Genomic DNA, 24,364 nt, shown 5'->3' with positions numbered 1-24,364 from the left:
TAACAGACTGTTGCAGTACATGTGGATCTACTGAAGTCACTGAAGCTCACCTCAGCTAGCCTGTCTGCCATGGTTCCTCTCAGCTGCCTCAAACTCCAAATCTTGGAGCTCCATGGCCTCCACCTTGACTCCTCTGGCCCCTAACTGGGTCTCCAGTGGCACATGTGGGTCCTGAAAGGCGGGCTCCGGCACCTCCGGCCCTGATGGGCAGTAACTGTCTGTTGCAGTGTATCCTGGGTAAGAGGAAGTGGGGGGGGTCTGGCTGGACAAGGGGGGCGGGTGAACGGCGACAGTGACTGAGGCTGACGCCGTTACCGTGGTGATGGGTTGGCAATAAGGGGCGGGGTTGGGGTGATGATGAGGGAGGTGGTGAGGTTGTGGGTTGTGGGAAGAGCGGGCTCTGTGGCCTGCTGAGTATTCTCTATGGCCATGTGAGCCATAATGGCCCCCAGCCTCAGTAGCAGTTTCAAAAGCGTCCATGCGCGGGCGAGCTGGGGGCGGGGCCTGCCAGTGCAGCTGGCTCTTGGGGTTCCTGCTGCTGTGGCGCTGAGTTGCCCCCGGCCCAGAATCACAACCCTGAGGGGAGACAGACTGAAGAGAGAGAAAATAAGCTATTTGTATCTGTAATGCGTAGAACAAGGGAGACTCATGAGTACACAGTGGAGAATATGTTCTTACCGAAGAAACAGAATATGCCGGAGGGTCATGCTGTCTGGCTGAACACCTGTGCCCTGATCCTGCTCTCCTGTCCTCCTCCGGCCTGGCTGCTCTGCCTCTGCTGGTCTGGAGGTGGTACTGCTGCTCCTCTGCTCGAGGCGGTCCTCTGCGTGAGGGCAGGTGGTAGTTCTGCAGCTCCTGGCTTATACCGGACACTGTGGTGTTCGAGCTGTATTCTGAGTCAGACGAGTCTGAAGCTGCACCAGAGGTGGTGGTGGCGGCCCCCGTGGTGTGGTGAGGACGGACTGAGAAGTGGACCACGTGAGGAGGGGCCTCTGGGGATGGGGTGGGTAAGCGGCTACGACCATCGACTGGAGATACCTGAGAGGTAACAGGAAGGCAGTGGTAGGAAAAATGGTATTCATTAGGTTGGAAAAAAAGTACAACCAGATGAAACAGATTCCATTTTCTTGAAATTGTTTTATTTTGAACCCTTACCTCCGGATAGGGTCCAAAGTATGACAGTAATACTGGGAGAAGGACCAATCCATTCAGGACTCCAAGAACTGTGAGGATGGCCAACACAGCAAAGAAATACCTGCAACAAAACACATATGCCCAAAAATGTTTTTTTAATCTGTGGAATAATTAAACTCAAGGCAAAATGTAGGATGAAACACACTACATGCAAAACATTAAACTTGACTTGGGCTTCAATTGTGATACCACATTAAAAAACATAAGATAAAGCAAACTAATTGTGTAGTTGCTCAGACTAGCACAGACACACAAGAAGAAAAACAAAGAGAGCAGATAAACAAAGAAAATACCTGTGCAAACCACAGATGTTTAGACGTGGGGAGACATGTGCAAGATCAACGCACCACACATGCCCAAAATAATACTTGCACAAAGACACTCAAGCCACTCCTTAAACACACACACACACACACACAGAGACACACACATATATACTATATATAATATATATAAACCCCCCACAGACAAGCAGGCCTGCACTGTGGTTTTGAGGAGCAAAACAGAAATGTACCTTGTGTGTTTCTAAGTCCTGCCAAAGAGGGTTAGTCTTAAAGAAGGCGCAGAGAGAAAAGAAAGAGGAAGCATAATTAGCCAGAGCTGGTTAATTCAAAGGCACAGGAGGAAAGAAAAAAAAAAGAAGGGGAGGTTATTGGGGGCGAGGGTACTCTCTCTTGGGTGTGTGGTGTATAAGCAAACATGGAGAAAACAAAGCAGTGAGGAATGTGGAGGGAGGGGGTGAAGGGGTAAAAGGGGGGGAGGAGAGGAGAAGTGGGTGAGGGGAACATTGGGGGGTGGGGGGCAAAAGAGGACAGGGGCCTCTCTCTCCTCTCCGGCTCTAAAAAAGAGAGAGAGGGAGAAGCAAACAAATGAAGTGAAGGGTATAGAATTTAAACAATTTAGTCTAGGAAGAAGAGAAGGGGAGCCTCAGAGCGCCACCCCTCCCTGGCCTCTCTCCCTCTCTTTTATTTCTTTTTCTCTCTTCCCTGCCTCACTTTTCTCTCCCTTCTTTCCAGCTAAGCCCCTGTGAAATTCCCGGCCACTCCACAATCCCCTCGGTCTAATTAAATCTCCAGTGTATCAGGTAAGACCCCCCCCACCCCTCTCCCCAATCTCCCTCCCTGTCCAATCCAGCTCCCTTCATTAGGGAAGGCTTTCCTCCTCACTTAGTTCTCCAGTGGAAGCTCTCAGGTTATTAGGGACACACTGATGAACTCTTCACTATGCTGTGTGTGTGTGTGTGTGTGTGTGTGTGTGTGTGTGTGTGTGTGTGTGTGTGTGAGCGTGGGCTAGCTTAGGTGTAGATACACTCGCATGCTGTGCAGCTGGGCCTCAGACTAAATACACATTTGTAACTAATCTGTGTGCATGTGTTTATAATGCCGTGTGTGTGTGTGTGTGTGTGTGTGTGTGTGTGTGTGTGTGTGTGTGTGTGCGCTTGGAGCTTGGGTGGGGGTTTATTGTGCAGAAGAGCACCACAAGTAAGGAGCGCTGGTCCTTGTCTACCCAGCATGGGTGGCCTCATTTCCCATGTGGAATGAGCAAGGATGAGCCCAAAGCTAGAGTTATTAGTGCACAGTGCTGTCGCTGGGACACTGGAGTGACTTGAGTTCAGCCGGTAGTGTGTTATGTAGATGGGTGGACAATCACAAGATGAATCAATTACAGGATAGTTGAAAAACAATAATCCTCTGAATCAAGTGTGTTTGCATTTAAAGCCCACTAGCTCATCAGTCTGCTTTTATTAGATTATCAGTTCTGTTTCCAAGGAAATTTAAATCAAATGCAACTGGACTTGGTTACTGGTCTAGGAAGACGTTTCACCTCTCATCCAAGAGGCTTCATCGGTTCATGTTCGCATCTGACCAGGCTGAGACTGGTCAGGTTCTGTTTCCATAAGTGGACCTGTGTGGACCTAATTGTGTCATCGCTATGGTTTAGATTTCCATACACCCAGGGATGGGTAAAGGCCACATCACCCATGGATGCATATATGGACATACGTACATGTAAGGCCTACACATGCACGCGTGTGGCCCACATACCAGGCCGAGTGCCCTGCTAGGCTGTTTAGAGTGAAAACATTCACAGGGCTGACAGGGGAAAGTCAGGGAAACATTTCTTTCGGCGCAAGCAGAAAAATACGAGCCGGGCCTGTTGTTATTGCACCGTCTTGGGGCGCTGCTTTGTTTGCTCAGACAACAGCAGAACCTTTAAATGGAGGCCCACGACTGAGCCAGAAACCAGAGCACACACCACTGGAGGTGAGGAGAGAAGGTCTATAGGCCTCCCTGTGTTTGTGTGGGTATGTGTGTCTGTTTATATGTGTCCCTCTTGAGTGTGTATCTGTGTGTGCTCTCTCTGGCAGGCACGCCATCATTGACCCCCATGATTACAAGGTCAGGGAGCAGGCTAGTGTGTGTGTGCGTATGAGGGGTACTGTGAGTGATTGTGCGCTTGTGCATGCATGAGCACATGACAAAAGCTGGTGTGCTTTCAGATCACATGGACTTCAGTGGTGCTCCCTTTTCTTAAAGGGAGCAGGTAAAAAAAAAAAAACGTTATACAGCTACCTCATCTGGCCACTACCAAGAATTTGTGCACATGCAGCCACGTAAGACCATACACGACTTAAAATTCTACACTGAGCTCAGTGGAAACTTCTCATAATCCTCCCGGCTTGAGAATGTACAGAATCATTAATTTTCCTCCCTCGTATGGCGGCTGGTTGCTACCTTTCTGTCTGATTCTTACGAGAGGACACACACAAAAGGAGCCACCGGCGCAGTGCCCCCACAGTGTGTCAGCTTTAATTTCCACTTCTCCTGTCTTTCCACAACTGCCCTCTTGCCCCCCACCCTGTTACTCCTTCCCATGCTTATAAATGTCTAGTGAGGGCAGTTAAACTAGCTGAAGGAGATCACAAAAGCCAGAGGACTTTCCTGTCCCCCTCTCCCCCCAATCTTTTTTCTCTTTGCTTCCCTCTGCTTCTTCGTCTACTCCCTCCTAGCCCTCCTCCTCTTTCTCCTGACCTTCAACTCTCTATCCTTTTCCCCCGGTTTCCCCTAAAATGTCAGGCATGAGAGACATTAAGGGGGAGAAGAGGAGGATGAAAGAAAAGACACAAGGGAAGAGGATGGTAAAGAGAGATAAAGGCCTTGTTTATGAAGTTTCTTGGAGATCAAGCATCCCAGAAAAGGACAAAAAAAAGGTATGGTATGTGTATGGTAGCTGGAAAAAGGATGAGGTTTACAGGTTTACAGAGAGGGGGTATGAAATTGAGCTGCGGGTTGAAGACAAGAAAGAGATAGAGGGAGGGAACAGAGGAGGAGAGCGGCCTTCATGCATGATTTGTATCTCAGGTAGATTCCTGTGTGACATACAGGTTGAGGCATGGTCTCAACAGTCCTTTAATGCCACATAGACGCCATACAATAATCTCTGGAAGAGCAATCCTGTGTTTGGCTGAATCAATAAAGCGTTTTCTAATGAGGTTTAATTTGGACTCACCTGACGATAAAGTCGAACTCAGAGCCTGCAAGCATTAGGACACCTAATAAGGTGGAAAAGGCTCCATCTAGTACTGGAGCAAACATGTGCTCCAGTGCCAGCACAGCCCGCTTGTGACGATCCCCTATGGCAGTCAGGAACGCCTACAAAACACACACACATTGACGTTGATATTAGGGGACATTATTGGTAACCTGAAATAGAGTCTTTTTTGTATGTGTTAGCTGGCACCTACCAGGGCCACGTGGACAGTGAACTCCACTCCGATGCCCACAGAGGCAATGAGAATGACCACAGGGACGGCACTCAGCTTGATTCCCATCAGCCCCATGAAACCAAACAGCTCCACGGTCATGAGGGAGAGCACCAACACCTGAAAGAATGAATGAAATGAGAATGAGGATTCATATAAACCTCATTCTGTTGTCTTTTTTGAGAGAATTAAATCATTCTATAACAATGATAAGAATAACATTTTTTATCTATCTTTCCAAGGTGACATGGTTGGAAAACATGTGTAACTATAGGATGTGAAATGACCATGAGTGGAAATAAACTTTGTTGCTCTATTATAAATGATTGGTCAATAATAAACTATTATTCACTGCATGTGCTGTGTGAATTGAGAGCTGACCTGGACTTTGAATGTACACAAGACAGATAGGCAGCAATAATATAAGAAGATGATATGTGTGAGCATTTCTGTCTTACAGATGTGTTAGATGTGCGGGTGAAATGTGCGTGTGTGTGTGTGTGTGTGTGTGTGTGTGTAGGGTTAAGAGTAGAGTGGGACAGGAGCTGGGAGTAAATGCCATTATCAGCTGACAGGTGTCAGGTTACATGGGGCCCAAATCCTTTGAAGAGGTGGGTACGAGATGGAGCTGTCTGTGAATGTGTGTGTGTGGGTGCATGTATAAGTGAGCAAGCACAGAGTATGTGCATGGGTGTCCACGAGGGGGTATTTGTGTGCAGTGCTACATTTACACATGATCCTTATTTCAGTCAGGGAGACTTTAGCCGACTTAGTACTTTGAAATGTCTCATGAGCATGAACCTGCATTCTGAAATGAAATGTCAATTCAAGACGAAGGATGAGTGAGTGTGTATTGGAATCTTTTCAGATATCACTGTGTGCTAAATTACAAATATGTATATGTTAGTTACAACATAATTGACTGACAGACTGTTATTTTTAATTTATTTTATTTTACAGGTTTTTTTTGTTTTGTTTTTCTCCTCTCTTTTTTAGGTCTCACCGTCACTCTAGGACTAACAGTTATTTTTTTCTCCTTATAATTTCACCCAAAATATTGTCTCATAACCATCATTTGTATGCCTGTGCTTTGTATACTGTATACTGTTATCTCCTCTGAGTCAGTCTCTTTCCCGTGATGTTATCTTACCAATTAAATCGAGACGAATAATAAGACGAATGACAGGAAGCAAAATGAGATTAAGTAATCCCTCCACAGAGCAAGTCTCACTCATCAGAATGACATCCATTCTAGAGGGACATCTAAACAGTACTCAATGGCCACTGGATTAGAAACAACATGTATAAACCTAAACACAAGACAACTCTGTCTGTGTGTTTAAGATAGATTTCAGGGAAAATAGCCAAGAGGGTTTAAAAGGTGCTTAAAGGTTTGACGTTGTCAGGCTGGCGGTGGTCTGGTCCTGGACAGACCAAATGGTTAAACTTGACGCCTCTCCATAACTTGTCTTTTGATCTTGCTAGTAAAGCCTGAAAGATGAACATGAGGTCCCCTCCTCCTCTGTTTAAGGGCTCGGGTGGCCTGGTCACTGCCTGTCGTAAAACACAACCCACCAAAGAGAAAAACCAGAGCGCTCCGTGTATGTGCTTCTGTGTGAATTATGTACCTGCTCGTTTACACGTACGTACTGTATGCGTGCAAGTATATACATGTCTGTTCGTGTGCTTTAAGTGTGTGTCTGCGCGCTCGCCTGTGTGTTTGCATGTATCCTTGGAAACTCGCGAAAGGAGGCGAGAGAGGAGGAGTGTGGAGGATGGAAATAAAATCTAACTTTTTATAGGTTTAGAGTGGGAGCAAGTTGCCTGAGCAACTTTGCGTCCTTTTCCCCATTTATTTCAGCATTGGTGTCTGGGAGTGTTGGACTAGACTAAACAGACTGGCCCTAACAAAACAGCACAAGATAAACACCGGTGACTGGGCTACAATAACACACAGCAGCCCCTTCTCCTTTCAGACTCTCTTCTCTCTGAGATGGCCCCTGGACCACACATAGAAATCAGGAAAGAGAGGGAGGAGAGCAGGAAAACATAAATTTCTTTCTCTGTTGTTTAGCAATGGGCCCGTTGGTTTGATCCAACACTTACTATGATGCCGGCGGTCCACGGGTTGAGCAAGAAGAGGGCGCAGACCAGAAAGGTGCAGGCGAGCACAACACTGATGGACAGCAGGAGCCAGTGGCGCAGACTAACATACTGTTCCCAGAAGAGGAAGGGGTAGCCGTTGGGGTAGGAGGGCAGGCCTTGTCGGCTGTAGTTGCTGCAAATAGCCCGCACGCTCTCGATGGCTTCCACAAACTGCGGAGTCTCCCGGAGCCCGTTGAGGTAGAAGGGGAACTGTGCGTATTCGATGGGCTCGGCCGCCGGGACTGGATGGAGAAACAATGGAAGGAAAAGGTCATTTTACAGCAATTGGTGATGATTTTGCTCTTTTGGAAGCAAAATCCATGTGGCCTTGCAAGATAATCAAAGTCCAATAAAGTGAAAACAGATTATTGAAGAACATTAAGGAAGTAATCAGATAAATTGTCAGCAGCAACGATGACATCTGCAGATGATATTTGTCTATTTGTGATTAACTAGCATTAGGCTCTGATCATTTAGTGGATCTGCAGGAATAATTTTCGGCTCTTTAGCCAAACCACCAATATCAAGGCTTTCCCTCCCTAATCCAACCTTGTTCCAAGAGTAGCTCCATCTGTGGGCAAGTGTGTGTGTGTGTGTGTGTGTGTGTGTGTGTGTGTGTGTGTGTGTGTGTGTGTGTGTGTGTGTGTGTGTGTGTGTGTGACAGGGGTGGGCGGACCAGTGTGAAACAGAGCTCCATTGACTCAAACTCAGCCAGTCTGTGGCCCAGCCTGGCTAATGAGGGCCTATCAGTTCCAGACACAGCAGAGTGTAAGCGCTAACGTTGAATCACGGTAATTACAACGTCAGAATAACCACCATTACCACACCCTAAACTTAGCACAGCCGCATAAAGCATAATATAGATGCATAAACACACATACCTGCCTGTCATTCTGCTATGAAGTCATATGTGGCGCTAACACAACAATGTATTCATTCAGATTTTTGCTTGCAATGTAATTAATAACACACTTACTGCCGACTTACTCTAAAACTCCAAATCTATCTATCTATCTATCTATCTATCTATCTATCTATCTATCTATCTATCTATCTATCTATCTATCTATCTATCCATCTATCCATCTATCCATCCATCCATCCATCCATCCATCCATCCATCCATCCATCCATCCATCCATCCATCCATCCGCCTGGTGTTGGTGTGAGTGTGTGTGTCCCTCAGTGCTTACAGGGTCAGACAGCAGCACATGCTAACATGGTTTGGCCCATTATAATCTCAACTATAAATTTCCATTAGGATACAAGCTGGCTTTCGGCCAACACCAATCTGCTCCGGGGAGCTCCCGCACAGCCGAGCACTTCACACTGCTTATCCAATCATATTCCCTCCCTGTAAAGGACTTCCTACTTGTTATCCAATTGTGCTTCCCACCCAAACCCAGTCTCTCCTCGTTATCCAATCATTTTCCTCCCCCATGGAGAACTTCCTGACTAGCACCAAATCACCGGCTGGAATCAAACAACAACATGACTGTACTTTTTATGTGAGTTACAGTCCGTGTGTGTGGTAGGGAAATGAAAACAGGGTGTGTGTAGTGTTTAGGGTCACTGAGTTTTAATAATGTTTGTGTGTGTGTGTGTGTGTGTGTGTGCATGTGTGTGTATGTGTGCGTGCACGCGCGTGTGTGTGATGCAAAGCCCCATGGTAGCCAGGATTATACCATTTACCACAGGCACCATTAGAGGAACCACAGTGAGCCGTGTCCTCGTCCTCAGCCCTGCAACCTGAGCTCCCACATACACAAAACGCACACACACATGCACTCCAGTGGTACAGTAAAGTCTACTACCTCTTTTAAAGCTGAGAGGCAGACAAGAAGCAATAACTCAAACCACAAGAGGTAAACACTGCTCACATGCAGCAGCCGCCTTATGGAGCACTGAGACCAATGAGCCCTTCAAAAGTTAAAGTCTTAAAGTCTCGGTTAGCAGTTACTGAATGCAATTTGTTCAGCTGTACCATGAAACAGGTATGAACTTCATTTCAAATTTCTGCAATGCAATTTGCTGAAACTAACAACATTATTATTGAAATTTCCTCCTTGTGCGAAGGAAAAACTTGAAGGCAATCCTGCTTGCAATTCTACCACATTTAGTGAACGTATGGCATGCTGACTTACTGCTGAGGCGTGTCTCGGGCATGGAGTCAGTACGGTCGTGGAGCCACTCGGGAGGGTGTGGGCGAATGTTGGCCTGCGAGGCGGCGTACGCCACAGGATCATTGCTGACCCAGGCGGTTAGGTAGATGTAGAAAGCCCCGGGGTTGATGATCCCATCTGCATCCACAAGCCTCTGACGAGTCAACTACAAACAAGGAAGGAGAGGAATTGATGTTGATGATAACAGAATGAAGCTCTGTTGCAATCTCTTAGCATACAACTCTCAGGTACATGCTTACACACATTTTAGAGGTTTAATTAGGCCTGTCAGGTTTATACTTGCCATCGCCAAATTTTCAAATTTGAAAATGGAATAATTAATGGAGAAACCGCAATTGAGGTTAAAAAGAAAAGAAAAGAAAAAACAAGGTGGAGCTTGCATAAGAAATCATAATGTGGCCGTCAAGTATACATTGGACACAAAAAGGTATTGTGGCAATAGGACATGTTGAAGCAAAACATTCTACAGGTGAGCTGACCACAGACATGCTTATTTATACACATGCATGAGTGCAAGAGAACGGAGCAGCTTTCAAAATAAGAGTCAAATATTAGTCCCACTCTCTTTCCAACCAAAGAAAAATCAACATGTGAAACACTGGTCGCCTTTCTGAAAATTCCCGTACCCCTCATCACAGCTTCCCAGAATTATCATGCCACATTAAAACATGGAAAATGCTGAATCAGCTACTCCCTTTACATACAGTAGATATTGGCTGGCCAACCCCAGGCTCAATGTCCTGACCACTCTGAATAAATTTTTGATGGGGGCCTCGTGGCGCCTTTCTGTTAAGAAGCAGCTGCTGCTGATGAATGTGCTACCGAGTCCTCTTCGCTCTAAATGAGACACTTTGTGCACAGTAGACTTTACATTTTTGACCGTTTCAGCTGAGTGAAATTAATGAGTGAAACCCAATTTTGTTTTTAGCAATATTAAACAAAAATGATATGAAATCTGGTTCAACTTCACATCTGGATGAAGTTTAATAACTTTGCTGGGGCTTTTCATTCACGTTGTGAGGTCAGTTTGTCAGTGTGTCAATATGTTAATAGGCATACCAGCATATTAGCATGCTGATTTTAGCCATAGTCTCACAGAGCTGCTAGCGTGACTGTGGACTCATGTTTCTGCTCACAAACCCACAATTCAGAACACCAACAGTAATGCCCACATACTACATCATAGCATTACTGAGACCAAAGTACTTTGTCAAAACTATATTTACTCCATTAATATAGCTTAACTTTCACTCTCAGCCTAAAGTTTAAACCCACATTTCTGTCTATTTGCAGATTGTTCCCAAGCTCTGTTTCAGTCATTTGCTATGACTGTGGTCAGTATGAAGACAAGAATGGCTGTCTTGCTCAGGGCTGTTACTTCTCACCCTCCCATGTGGAGGCAGAGGAGTGTAGCTTAGCATTGCTACCTCCTGAGAGGTAAAACCATTACAGCACACCACTCTGTCACACTGCCTTCTAGGAACCATAAATCCCTTCTTCACGGAGAGTTTTGGGGGGTGAAGCCTGGCTCATGGGGTTAGGTAGATGAAGAAAGGAGTGGGTTTTTTTTGTGATGGGGGGGGTGGGGTGTTTTGGGGTGGAGGAGGGGGGGGGGGGAGAAAAATTGCTTGAGTTAGCGTAACAATAAAAAAATTGGCTGGAGTCCCTGAGCGCGTCTGTGTGCAGTTAACCTGGTTGTTAACACTGAAGGAAATGCCACCCAGCAAATGGAGTGGAGCTATAAAAATAACACAACATCTGTACAAATGTTGCTCACACTTGCGTCTCCTGACCCCTACGGGTACCCAGAATGCCCAGCGCCACAGACCAACCCCGAACCCTGAGAAGAAAAGAGCCCTTGATAACATTAGCGCTGCCTTTCTTAAAAACTTTCCCACCCCTCCTCTTCTGTGTACCCAACTCCTGTTTTCACTTGCCAAATCTTTATTATTCTATTCCCTTATTTTCAAACCACACACACACACAAATAGACACACACAACCAACTTCCATATGAGTGCTGGGCCAGGCCATAAGGAACGAATGGTCACCCAGCACAGAGAGAAATGTTAGTAGTGACAGATCAAAGGCAAGAACACCTCTGCACGGATCCATGGAGTGGCATATCAAAATAAAACATCTAGCTTTGCAATTTGCCAGGGTTGGAAAAGATCTGGTCCTCATTTTGGGGCTCAAAAAAACAGCTACTGCTGTAAGTGCACACACACACAACAGACAAAAGCAGCGCACACACTCAAAACATACACATGCACACACAGAGCTGCCTCAAAGAAACCACGTGTTTCAGCTTCTCTCATTCAAAGAGGACACAGCAGTGGAGCACGGAGGGAGGGAGAAAGAGACAGACAGAGTGAGAGAGCCAGAGTGATAGTGGGAGCAGGCATAAGTGAGGGAGAGTTAGGGAGAGAGAGGGAAAGAGTGGGGGGGGGGGGTCAAGCAAGAGAGCCGGATTCCAGAGGATCTGGATTGAATTTAACCGCGGGATACGCAACAACTGTATGTCTTCAAGCTGTCACGGGAAGCCCAGGCAGCTCTGCTGGCGGCCCCCACGCCTCACGGCAAATACACTTCCCTCACAGGCGCAGGAAGTGATGTCACAGGGCCGCACACCAGGCCTGCGTCTGCTTCCTGTCAGCCAGTAGAAGGGATGGGAAAAGTAGTGTGCTGCTGCAACAGAGCTCACTGGGCAAGAGAAAGAGCCCAAAACAAACAGCTGAGAACAGAAAGTGAGCAGAGGGAGGGAAGGAGGGAAGCAGGGAGGGAGGGAGAGGGGCTTTCACACATCTGCCGTCATGCAAGACTTGAACACAAATCATAAATATGAATACACAGAGAAGAAAATGCAGCTCTACGGCAAAGTTAATTATCTTTGAGTAAAACGATCTCAGTGTTGAAAAGTCCATGGCTTGTTTTGTGTTTGGAGTTTGCAAGAATCCTGCCCAAGAATTTTGTTTTTATATTTCTCCAGTTTCTTATCTTCTGTTTTCGCTGTTTCCTGCCAAAGAATGCAGCCATGCATCCACGTATGTTGTTTCTTGGTGGTGGTACCAAACCAAAAACAAGCAAGCGATGCCCCGTTGAAACTGAGAAAGTTTCCTCAGCTCCACCATCGTAATCTTTTCTTCTCTTATTGCCTCCTCACTCTTTGTCATTATCAACTTGTCAGCATCTTTCTGCTGACATAGAAGAGACATGATTTGATCTTCTGCTAAGTTCCTCTTTGGACCTCCTTGTGAGACCTCTGCTGCTCGACTGCATGTCATTGTTGGATGTCAAACACCCCTTCAGTGCCAGACTGGGGGCAGGACTCACTGAACCTAGCACTCAACAGCTGAACTGGAGTTTGTCAGGTGATTAAGAAGAACTACCTTGGTTGTATACTCTTTTGGATCCTGTATCTCCTAAGGAGGGTGCACACAGACCTCCAAGTTAGCAAATGACACAAGATGTATTATTATTATTATTATTATTATTAGTAGTAGTAGTAGTATATTATTTTAAAACATTTTTTGTATATGCAATTTGTTGTATCCTTTTCATTATGTGAATGATTTATTTGAACGTAAAGCTTTTTTAACTCATTGTTTGTGAAAATAACTGTCACAACTGTGGCCCCTATGTGTAAATGCAGCGAATGCGCATTTCTCAACTCATTCAGCTGCATACCATGGCCAACTAGATCAATTTATCATTTATCAAAGTATGCAACAAACATGTTGTTGATTCCAGTTCAGTTTGATGATTCCAATTATTCTTTCCCATGAGGCTTCAGAATCCAGGATAATTATATATAGACCCCGCTGGCTCTGTTGTGCAGCAATTTTTTTCAACCTCCAAACTTCACACACTATAAACTGTGGCTGGAACCCTTGACAAAGTGTCAGACTGAAAAGGCTTTATGCTAAAGAGAGGCACTGCGAGGCCCCGCATACACACGTCGCGTATGCACACATGCAGAGTGACATTTAGAGTTACTAGGTTTTTCAGAGGCAAACTGCAGCCCCAGTGAGGGCTTTAAATTCCTGGGCTCAGTAAAGTCATCACAGACACTAGATGAAGACAGACAGAGAGATATGGAGAAAAAGATTAATACAAAGAGACAGATTTTTAGATGGGTGTATCTCTTCCAGCCCCAATCACCAAGACAAAACCGATATACTGTGAGAGGGATGTCACGATAGAGATATTTGGGAGTCGGTGTCAATACCACTGAAAATCCACGATTCTCAAAGTTGATACCACAGAAAGAAAAAGAAAAAAGAAAAAGTTTGCAGTCCATACTATAAAGACTGCATGGTCTATATTTAAATTCAGTCTGGTCACACTTCTTAACTCAGAATAATATGGTCTTAAATCCCGTACAGACCTGGTTGAGGTTGATGGGCTTTTCTCTGCGTCCTGTCTGCACCAACAGCTTGTACGCCAGGACACCATCATCAGAGCCATTACTGTAGCCCTTGGAATTGATGCGGCCAGCCTCCCAGTCCTTGTCAAATGCCTGCTGGAGACCTGCAGGAAAACCACAATGAGACAGACTGGTTAAATGCGGATGTTTGGAAAAGGTTACATGCCCTGTTATCTTCATTCTTCCACCAGAACACACCAACAAAGTGCAGCTAGCAAGAAAACAACAACATCCAACAATCCAGCACAGCACAAGAGAACATAACACACACACAACACTGCAACCTAACGCTAACCCTTTAATAAGTCTCAGTGATGAATGTGATAACCTGGTAAAATAGGCTTCTTTTGATTCAAGGAGATCATTAGGGAATATATCAAGAACATGTGTCTTCTTTTCTATACTATTCTCTAATCCATATGTGCATCGCTCCCCTCCCCTCGGCTCTCCCCCAAGGCCCGTGCTGTGGTCCGTCTGTGGGAGATGTTGTTTTGGGTCTCGCTGCTTGGCCTGTCTGGCTCCAATTTGTCCCACCATTGCAGCAAGCAATATCAGACACAGTTCTCGCTCTCTCTCTCTCTGTCTCTCTCTCACCCCACACACACTCTGTGTAGTTCCCAGCCAGCTCACACACAGACTCACAGAATCTGTTTTATCGTTATGGGGGGAGTCAGTGAGTGAAAATGAACCCGTTGCTGGACTGGGCTGACATGTTGAAGACAGTACTCATGTTGAGTGGCACCTCACGATTCTTAGTCAGTGCCCATCCAAAAGTGAAACCTGTCATCATACTGAATTAATTTAAGCTCCTATAAAACAGTGTGTGGTGTGGTGTAGTTGTGTGTTACGGGCCAAATATCTGAGATTTTCATGGAACAATTTTAACAATAAATGACAAAAATGAGCTTAAGCAACACTGGTGTTAATTGGATGAGTATATTCGAGTGCCAGCATGCAAGAATAAAAAGTCAGTGTGTAAAATTCCAGCCTCCCTATTCGTCCTCTTCCATCAGACCCCCGGACACAAGTGATTTTAATCTGTCAGTGTCCATTTTGCAATCCCACCCACTTCTGAACTCCTGCCCAACATCTTGTCTCATGCAGACTCATGTCAAAACTCGCAAGAAAATTATGATCTCAAACCTGTTTCATGAAAAAGAATAGCAATATTTAAATGAAGAATTAATAACATAATCATCTGTGGTCTAACACAGGCTCAGCTCTGTTGCAACATCTGCCTGCAATTCTTCTCTCACATTATTGTCAAACACTGGCAAAGAGGTTGTGACCAAATCCAATTAAATTCTGGTTGCCATGGTGTTTATGTATCAACTTTAATTGTACCTTGCAGCCAGTCCCTGAAGTAGTGAAGCCACATGCGGGGCAGCTGTCCGTTGTCCTCCTTCAGCACGTAGCGAACAGTGTGGAACCTCTGGTGGAGCTGGTGCATGAGCGGCTGTTTCTGGGCATAGTCAGCCCGCTGTGTCACCACATACATGTTATAGAAGGAGAAGAACTTGAACTGGGCGCCGATGAAGTCGTACTCGCTGGTCTCTCTGGGCACAATGTCGGTCAGCTCCAGACCATCCCGCACCTGGGTGGTCCCGTATAAGCTGACGCCCAGCAGGCAGAGGAACAGCACGATTACAACCACCTGGAAGCGGAGGGATGAAAACGGAGCTTCATCAATCAATTCACTGCAGAGATGTCAGGACAGCTTCAAGTTGTTGTGATTGTTTTCAATGAGAGCATTTCTCCATCTCTTCTTTTCTAAAAAGAGAGAAACTAAACTCACCTTGGTGGTGGGCTGCAAGAGGAATGGAGCGTAGTGCTTCTCGGCAAAAGAAGCCAGGGTCCAGCGGGAGCAGGGAGGCTCGAGGCAGCGCAGGCCCAGCGAGGCTTCTCCAAACTGGGACAATAGGTCCCGTGTGGAGCTGTTGTTCTCTGGGCTCTGGCCAGTAGATGATGCTGCGTCGCCCTGAGGAACTGAGCTAGTACTTGAAGTCGTGGCAGCAGGAGGAGGAGGAGGCGCAGGGTGATGATGGGAGAAGCTGGCCGAACCTCGAGATCCACCATTACTTCTGCTTCCGCTGTTGTTGTTGTTGAGGTTGCCATGATTGCTGCTGCTGCTGCTCCTGCTTCCGCTGGGGTTGCTGCTGTAATAGTCATTGTTAGGGTTGCCCCTGGTCGGAGCCGGGTTGATGGGCTGCACGGAGATTTGGGATCTGGGCTCAGCTGTGGTGTAAAAGGCCTGAGTTCGGGGGTCATACTCTGTCCTGAGCTGCACAGTGGACTGCATGGTGATTTCGGTCTGCTGCGCAAAGCCATGGCTGCTGTAGGAAGGTGGGGGGCTGCTGTAGCTTGGGGGAGGAGTGCGATATGAGGGAGGAGGGGTGCGATAGGATGGGGGAGGGCTGTAGCGACTCCCGTCCGCCCCATCCAGGTAAGCCTGAGGCTCGATCTGGATCACGCGATTGGCACATGGGCTGAAGAGATAAAGGCATTGAAGAAATGTCAGACCAATTGACTGGTGTTCAAGAAAAGGCGACAGAACAGTGTAAAATTTAAACAAACAAATCACCAAATTTTGTGAGACACTAAATAATTTACAAGGTTTGGTATTCTATAAAAGTCTTTACCCATATTAAAGATTAGGTGCATTAAATCTGTTAAAAATCATAACTTTTATTGGTGTTCTGTTACTGCAAGACGCAAGAAGTATTCCTCCTCTGCTTATAACATGAAATACAGAGCTAGGATGCAACAACACAAGGGAATTTAATAGTGTGTGTGCACATCTGTGCAGTCACTGTGCCAACAGGCATGCCCTGACAGGCAGGCAGACTGGCAAAGCTTAATAAAGGCTGTGACAGATAAACAGAAAATCAAACAACCAAGCAGCCCAGACAGAAACAGACAACTTAAGTAGTAATTAGGTTTTGACTGAACGGGATTAAGACGAAGATATCTCAGAGATAACTGTGTTTTCAGGTTATTCACTGTCAGATCAGGGATCAGAGAAAGGAACATAAAATGGAAGCATGAATGAATGAACAGAGAGGCAGTACATTTCAGTAGAAATGAAAGAGCTTGTTAATGTCTGACTGTATGTGTGTGTGCGCGCACGCTTTTGTGTGTTATGCACATACCTGTAGAAGCAGCAGAAAATGTCGAAGCGTCTGTCTTCTCGTCGGTAGAGGTCCATGCTGAGGATGGCGGGGAAGATGAGCAGCACCATGGCGAAGTTAAACACCACCACCACGGCAGCCTGAAAGAATCACAGAAAACATGATGGTATATGCTACTATTATAGGAAAGGATGAGCTCAATTGACAATGAGTCACTTTTAATTTAATTAAGAGGTGGTGTAGGACGTAGAGGAGGTGACATGATATACAGAAAGTTCTGGTGGTCTAAAAAGTCTAAACAAGATCAGAATGTAATGAAACATAATATACTATTTTTTTTTTTCGATCGATGTCCCTGTATCTCCATCCCAGCACTAGTTCTGAGTTACAATACGAATCTGGAGATATTATATTGCCTCAAACAATTATTATCACTTAACACAAATGCTGGGAAACCTTGTGTTTACCTTAAAATAACACAATCTGAATAAGCTGGCTTCAGGGAAAAAGCACCTTTCAACACATATTCAATTCCCTTCAAGACAAAATCTCTGAGTATCCAGAGAAAAAGTGAGGCGTGTGTGTGTGTGTGTGTGTGTGTCTGTGTCTGTGTGTGTGTGTAATAGAAGCCAGTACAGTGTTGTGGTTAAGTATTTGAAGGTGGTGCACTGGAGCAGAGGGTGGGGGTTGGGGTTAGGTTGGGGCCCTGCCCAGAGTACAATCTGGATCTTGCATAGTTGCCAGACCACTACAGACACACACACACACTGACACACTCATACACAGACACACACATACACACTATCCCGTGTGTGTGTGCCAGACCACCCAAGGAGCAGGAGGCCCGCGGGGCCTGAGGTGATGAGCAGGCGTTGTGGCTGTACAGACAACACACACCCCTTGCACACACAAAAAAATGCACATACACACAAGTATCTGCTGCCAGCTTAAAAAACTGTGCAGCCTCCTACTTAAACCACACCTTAACACCAACCAGACACACACACACGTGTGCGCGTGCACATACATACACACACACACACACACACACACACACACACACTCTCGCCCTCCCTCATTCCACAGCTCAAACAACAAGAGAGAAATAATGTGAGATTAAAGAGAGATGAAGTTAGAAAAAAAGTCTGTATGTACAGTAGAACAATTAATTCTCGGCCCACTAACGTCCAGACATTTACAGTATGGCTCCACTCACACTCACACACAGACACACACACAGTGACCGCTCGCTGACCCCACAGTGCGGAGATTTATCATCACATCTGTCTCGCGCACATGAATGTGTGTGTTCCTGTGTTCGTATTCGTGTTATCTGGACAAGATTCCTGTTTTTTTTTTGTGTTCATACTGATGGAAGGAAGCAAATGAGAGACATAACGGAGGAAAGAGAGAGAGGGAAGTGAGAAAAAGAGATAAAACCACAGAAGGGTAGACGACAGGAAGTTTTTAATGGTGATAAAGAGACACGCTAACACATATCTCTGCATTGATACGGAGCAGAGAGATGAGGTGTGAGTGTCTGTGTTCCATAATAAAATATGGGTATCAGCATGATAGTCTACCTCACAGCGAGTCTGTCCTCCACCAGTCACAAAACCACAAGTGTAAAGTATGCATGCTATGTGCTATGCGCGCTTGTGTGTGTGTGTGTGTGTGTGTGTGTGTGTAAAACGAGGCTGCATGGATTAGACCCATGGGGTAAATGGATCATGTTTGACAGACTTGCTGTACTAAAGCCATCCATCCACACATGCTAATATTGTACTCACTGTGGCGACATCTTGCCTCACCCCATGTGTATGTGTGCGTGTGTGAGAAAGAGAGAGAGACAGAGAGAGTGAGAGCATAGAGAGGGGAGAGGGTGGGTCGGGATGTTCATACATCCTTTCTCAAAACATGTTCAAATTATCCACCAAATGCTTTAATTCTGTTAATTTGTTTGACCAATAAGTTTTATGGGGATCGGTTTTACTCATGGCTGACAAACTTAACAAACTTTTAACGTTAAGAAATAACAAACGCAATTTATTTGAAGTCATGAGACTTGACTTTTTTAAATGCATTTAGATTGATGTGTTATTTATTTCTTCAGTTTCACTCATTGTGCAATACCTATTATATTCATAAATTAACTTGCATTGTCATTTTTTCTGCTATGCTCTTGTCCTTGTGTAAAGTTTATCTATCAGAAGTCAATCTATCTGTGTGATAGTTTCACCACTCCAAGAATGGGCATTGGATCCAGTATAGTGAACACATCCTTCCATAATTAATCCGTGGACAATGTGTGAATAGTGTTTTTTTTGCAACCTTCCTTTGTTTTTATATTCAGCTTTACATTTGTGTGCTTCCGTCCTATGTCCTTCTGTTTCTTATGCTTCTGTAACGTTGCAATGCATTCAAATCAGAGGTTTAATCTGACCTTGTCTTTTCTTTACATTATGTATCAATTTAATTGAGTGAGTGTTTCTGTGAATTAGCAAATAAGTGATTTCTGGAGGCATTTTGTCAGACTGACAGACGTCTCTTTCTGTCCCACTTTTCACGGTTCTGGTGACGTCTATAATTACTGACAGATGTTAGCGAAGTCAGAGGTCCCCTCTGGATCCCCCCACCTTCACACACACGCACGCACACACACACACACACACACACACACAAGCTAGACCGTTGCTTTTCAAACCTCCCACACAGATACTACAACTCTCCACACTCACACACACAAGCGTGAGGATATGCAAGTAAACACAGACACACTTAAACACACACACATGCAGAAGGATTCAGTTACATGGACTTCAGCCACAATCTGGACAGACACCGGGCCCACCACTAAACAGCCTCAAAGAGGGAGGGAGAGGGCTGGATGGATTTAACAAAACACACACATACACACACACACTCCACGCACACAAATACGTGCACACACCCACACACTTTCAGTTTGATAAATGAAATCAATAAAACTACGGTCTGGAGAAATCTGGAGCCAATGACGACTGGAACAGGACTATTAGCGAGGGAGAGGCCCCACACAAGTGAACTTCTCCCTCTCTCTCTCTTTCTCTCTCTCACACGCACACGCATGCACACTAAAAACACACACACACACACTCACTACCGGGCACTACCTGTAGAGAAAAGGCTCTGAGCGCCGGGATGGGGATGAGGGCTGCCATGAAGAATGCTGTAACGTTGCTGATGGACGTCAGAGCCACGCTGGCCCCTGTCCTCTTCAAACACTCCCCCGTACGGTCCTGACAGAGACAGAGAAGGAGGCAGATGAAAGCAAAAGCAATAAAACTCATCTCTTTTAGCCAAAGGCAAATGTGTAATACTTGCGATTATGTACAATTATCATAATACGGATATGACTGACAGTGATTGCAATGTTTTTTGACACCCTGAAGGACTTGGATCATCCACCTGGGCCTGTCTATCTCTGTCTGAAGGGTGGAGGAAAAAGGGGGAAGAGAACAAAACGGCGTGCTGCCTCTCCAAACAAATACATTTTCAGTGAAATCACTGCTGCCGAATAACATGTTTTCACTATTTCTTATCGTAAAGACACAGAAAGAGGGTAGTATCCTCACACACAAAACCCCCGGAAGGTTTTGGCGGTAGCTGTATGAAGATTTGAGGACGTGCAGGACCACACAAGGAGTGTTTGCAGGCATGTGTATCTCTGTCTGTGAGTGTTTTTGTGTGTGTATATGAGTGTGTGTGTTTGTGTCAGACAGGAGATCAGGTTCAGCTCTGTTTAGTTTTCATCTCAGCCACACAAAGAAGGCTCGGGGGTGAGGGAAGCATAGAGACAAGGGCTCGAAGGGGAGGGAAACAGGGGAAAACAAAAACAAGCAAATACATGCCTGTGTTTTCCCCCGCTGGAGATGAAAAGCTTTCCCGCTCCACACACACACACACGCGCAAATGTACAGTTATTGCAATTAATTTTCTCTGTGCACTGGACTGCCTCTGAGGAAAATCTTCTTGCTACTGCCTTACTATACAAGTCACCATTAACATACAAATTACTTTCTTTTATTCTGTTAAACCCCATCATTCATATCTGACAAGTATTTTTAAGAATCACTCACAAGTCTTTATTTAGGCCAGTGACCAAATATTCATCCAAATGCATGGCGCAAGCTAAAAAACATTCAGAGGGTCATCCCGTTAGGTCAAATTATGTTTAAAAATAAATGCTTTTATAGAAAAAAGGTAAAATATAACTTTCAATGCAAAAATGGGTTTCATTATCTAATACAGGCTGCAGTTCTCAAAAAAGGAACACATTTAACATGGAGATTAGATAAGCAGACTGTGTGTGTGTGTGTGGGGCACATGGGTTGTTTGATGCTACATCACAGGCACAGACAGGCTTTCACACATTCCCCTATAAAGGAGATAAGATAGTAGAAAGGCAGGAACAGGGTGGGCAAAGAAGGGGTAACTGTCTGCAGCAGCGAGCCGTACGATGCCAGCGACCTGAGCGTCAATTTGAAGTTGAGAGAAACTCAACTTTATGCAAATGAGCAGCAACAACGCCGAAGCGGCAGCCAGATGCAGACAAAAAATTGAGAGAGAAGATGAAGATGGAGGGAAAACTAATCATTGTGGTCTCACATCAAGAAAAAGACATCTCGAAAGCCCTTTGGCCGCCTTCTGCAAGCGCCTGCTAGAGCTTACAGGCAGCGCAATGCTAGCGATCAGGAACGCCCGGAGGCGATCATGTCGTTTCTGGTCCGAGTGCATCGTAAGCGCAGATGTTTGACTCACCTCGAACGGGATCCTCTTGTTCTGTCCGGTCTCACTGAAGGCATGAGCGAGGAGGAATACGTCATCAACTCCGACTCCCAGAGCCAAGAAGGGTAGCACCTGTGGCACACACACGAATCCCGTGAGCATCATAAGAGACAAAGAGCATGCACAGCCAGAGCAACACTGGATACTGGAACTTGACCTTTATAAAGCAACAGACTGGGACACTGTGCTGTCCAGTGGCAATGTGTGTGAGTTACCTGCGTGGTGGCAGCGTTGAAGGAGATGCCCAGGAGTGAGCAGAGACCAAGGCCAGCCGCCACAGACAGTGTCACCAGCAGGACGCCCGCCAGCCCTACAGCCCCCTGAGACTTGGCACAGTCCCATCGCAGCATGGTCAGGCACGCATAAGCCAGCTGGGTACGAAACCACATGATCCACTGATTAAAATCAACTTGTTGCTAGCGAAAGTCAATCACAATCATATCACCACACAAGCCTTTCTGTGGCTCTGTTCTCACCATCAGCAGGTATCCACTAGCCACACGGATGACGCTGATGTCGGAGAAAGACTTGAGGATATCTTCCAGAGTGGTGGTGGTGAAAGACAAGACCTTCTGAGAGGAATTTGCTGCGACACTCTGCAGCACCGCCTGAGGAGAGACAAAACAGAAACAATTAGATAGAAGGTCAGGTTCAACCATATTGTGCTTACTTATAATAAGCAACTGCTTTTTTAAAAAGGGGCTAAGGTTTTTTTTTAAAGGGGCTAAGGTCTCCAACACAATAAAGCCCAATAAAGTATTTTCATCATTCTTCCTTTATTATAACAACGCAAATGTTTTCCAACCTACTGATTACCAGTACAGTATGCATTTAAAGCCTCTTATTACAGCATCTCCTTACACTGACATGGCTCTGCCTTAAATGTGCATCCTGCCTTTCACTGACTAACTGGATTGCACCACAACTGTTTGAAAGGTTGGTGGTTCGATCCTTTGCTACTCCAGACTAGAAAGCTTTGTATAAATACAGTCCATTTTGTGACTTAGCTGGCAGACAAAGTAAACTTCCAGTGTGTTTTCTTATCTGTTTTAGTAAAATCACATGTAAATTATTAATCATGCACAATAAGTAAAACTCCCCCTGTGCGTCTTAAACAACTAAGACAGGTCGCAGCCCTGAATAATGAGCTCGGCCTCTGTTTGAGAAGGTATTTGGGGGGAAGCTGCATAGTACCATGACCCATCCTCTCCCTCTCTCACTATCTCAGGGCAGACAGATGGCTTCAACATTGAACTGTAGTTACTGCTCAGTGGGGAGCAATGCTGGCTGACACACATTAGGAAACACGCACTAGATCACACACACACACACACACACACACACACACACACACACACGCACCCATGTGTGATCTCCAACATGTGTCAGTCACATACCAATATGCATGCACGTGCTATTCTCGCAGACACACCTAATCGAGCACAATGTGCACCACACACACACACACACACACTCACAGTGAAATAATTTGGCATAATGACTCCTACAATGCCATTGATATAAACACTACATCGAAATAAATGATCACACCTCTTTTCTATCACTGAATTCTGGGCCCCAAGATGAATGGCGCACGCACACGCACTTGTATACACATATACACACATACACACACACACACACACACACACACACACACACAAGGTCACACCATGTTGAACAGAGGTTGGGGCCCCCAAAACAAAGACCAGATGATGTCACACATGAGCCACCAATGGGGCCACAGCTGGGAAAGCAATTGTGTGTGAACTTTTGAGTGTGTTTGCATGTGTGTTAGTGCGTGAGTGTGTGAGAGAGAGAAAGCAAGAGAGAGAGAGAGAGAGAGAGAGAGAGAGAGAGAGATCCAGCACTCCCTTAATGTATTCCAGACATGCTCTCCCCGTTGCTCTATTGCTTCTCTCTACTGAGCAGTGAGAGGGAAGCTTTAGCCCTTTACCACACACCAACAGTGGTTGTAGTATCTATCAAGGGCCAGGGCTTTGGATGGGGCCTTTCCATGTTCACCTGTATCCGGCCAGTGATTTACAATGTGGTTGTAGAGGATTTAGGGTAGATTTCTTTTCCCCTTTCTCTTCCCTTGCCCTCTTTTTCTGGATCTCCCTTTCTCTTTCTCTCTCATTTCAGAGCACTTTGGCCCTTACCTCAGAGTATCTCCTCTGCCAGGCTTCCAGTATAGCTGCAGCCTTTTCTTCATTCCAGTTGATGTGGGAAACCTCCTCGTAGCCCCGAAAGTGCTCAAACATCTGCTTGGGAGTCATCAGCTGGAACATGGTCTGCAAGGCCTGGGCACTGGAAAGAAGGAAAGGAGGTAGGATGGCAGAGTGAGAGGGAGGGAAAGATGGAAAGGATGAAAGAGGGAGAACAAAAAGACGGAGGTCAATGAGGTGCAAGCCTTCACCAGCAACATCAAGTTTACACAGGAAGGTCAATGAGGCAACAAGCTGGCCTTCTGGATCCTGCAAAGGACATCAACGTGGGTTGAAACTTGGATTATGAAATGTTTGATTCCCATTACCAGCAAAAGCGAGCTTTGAACACTTGTGGCTACCCACATTGGTTGTTTTTCAAAATCAGACTGTCCATCAAGAGCAGCAAACCAACCGGGACAAAAAAGAAGCAGAGAAGATGGAATTCACCCAAAAGCTCATCAACCAAAAAGACCAGAAACTCAAAAACTT

The 24,364-nt window shown here is 45.6% G+C and overlaps 1 protein-coding gene across 2 annotated transcripts in view; it reads right to left on the bottom strand.

Moving 5' to 3' along the window:
* ptch1 (patched 1) overlaps positions 1–24,364 on the bottom strand; it is a 48,793-nt gene that overhangs the window by 2,767 nt on the left and 21,662 nt on the right. For both annotated transcript variants that reach the window (XM_085786502.1, XM_085786501.1), the window contains exons 8-23: positions 23,828–23,975; positions 22,142–22,273; positions 21,881–22,036; positions 21,639–21,737; positions 19,991–20,116; positions 16,860–16,978; positions 15,506–16,196; positions 15,055–15,364; positions 13,672–13,814; positions 9,247–9,430; positions 7,064–7,344; positions 4,940–5,077; positions 4,705–4,847; positions 1,156–1,255; positions 679–1,038; positions 51–591 (exon numbers count right to left, since the gene is read on the bottom strand). In XM_085786502.1, the coding sequence (XP_085642628.1) occupies positions 52–591; positions 679–1,038; positions 1,156–1,255; positions 4,705–4,847; positions 4,940–5,077; positions 7,064–7,344; positions 9,247–9,430; positions 13,672–13,814; positions 15,055–15,364; positions 15,506–16,196; positions 16,860–16,978; positions 19,991–20,116; positions 21,639–21,737; positions 21,881–22,036; positions 22,142–22,273; positions 23,828–23,975 (3,670 nt within the window). In that variant the 3' untranslated portion in view covers position 51. The remainder of the gene's footprint in view (positions 1–50; positions 592–678; positions 1,039–1,155; positions 1,256–4,704; positions 4,848–4,939; positions 5,078–7,063; positions 7,345–9,246; positions 9,431–13,671; positions 13,815–15,054; positions 15,365–15,505; positions 16,197–16,859; positions 16,979–19,990; positions 20,117–21,638; positions 21,738–21,880; positions 22,037–22,141; positions 22,274–23,827; positions 23,976–24,364) is intronic.

The sequence above is a fragment of the Trachurus japonicus genome, chromosome 9 (genome assembly GCF_045865225.1).
Source record: "Trachurus japonicus isolate A0001 chromosome 9, Traja_1.0".
Taxonomy (NCBI): Eukaryota; Metazoa; Chordata; class Actinopteri; order Carangiformes; family Carangidae; genus Trachurus; species Trachurus japonicus.
The sequence above is the reverse complement of the archived record's forward strand: the minus strand, read 5'-3'. Positions and strand labels throughout refer to the sequence as shown.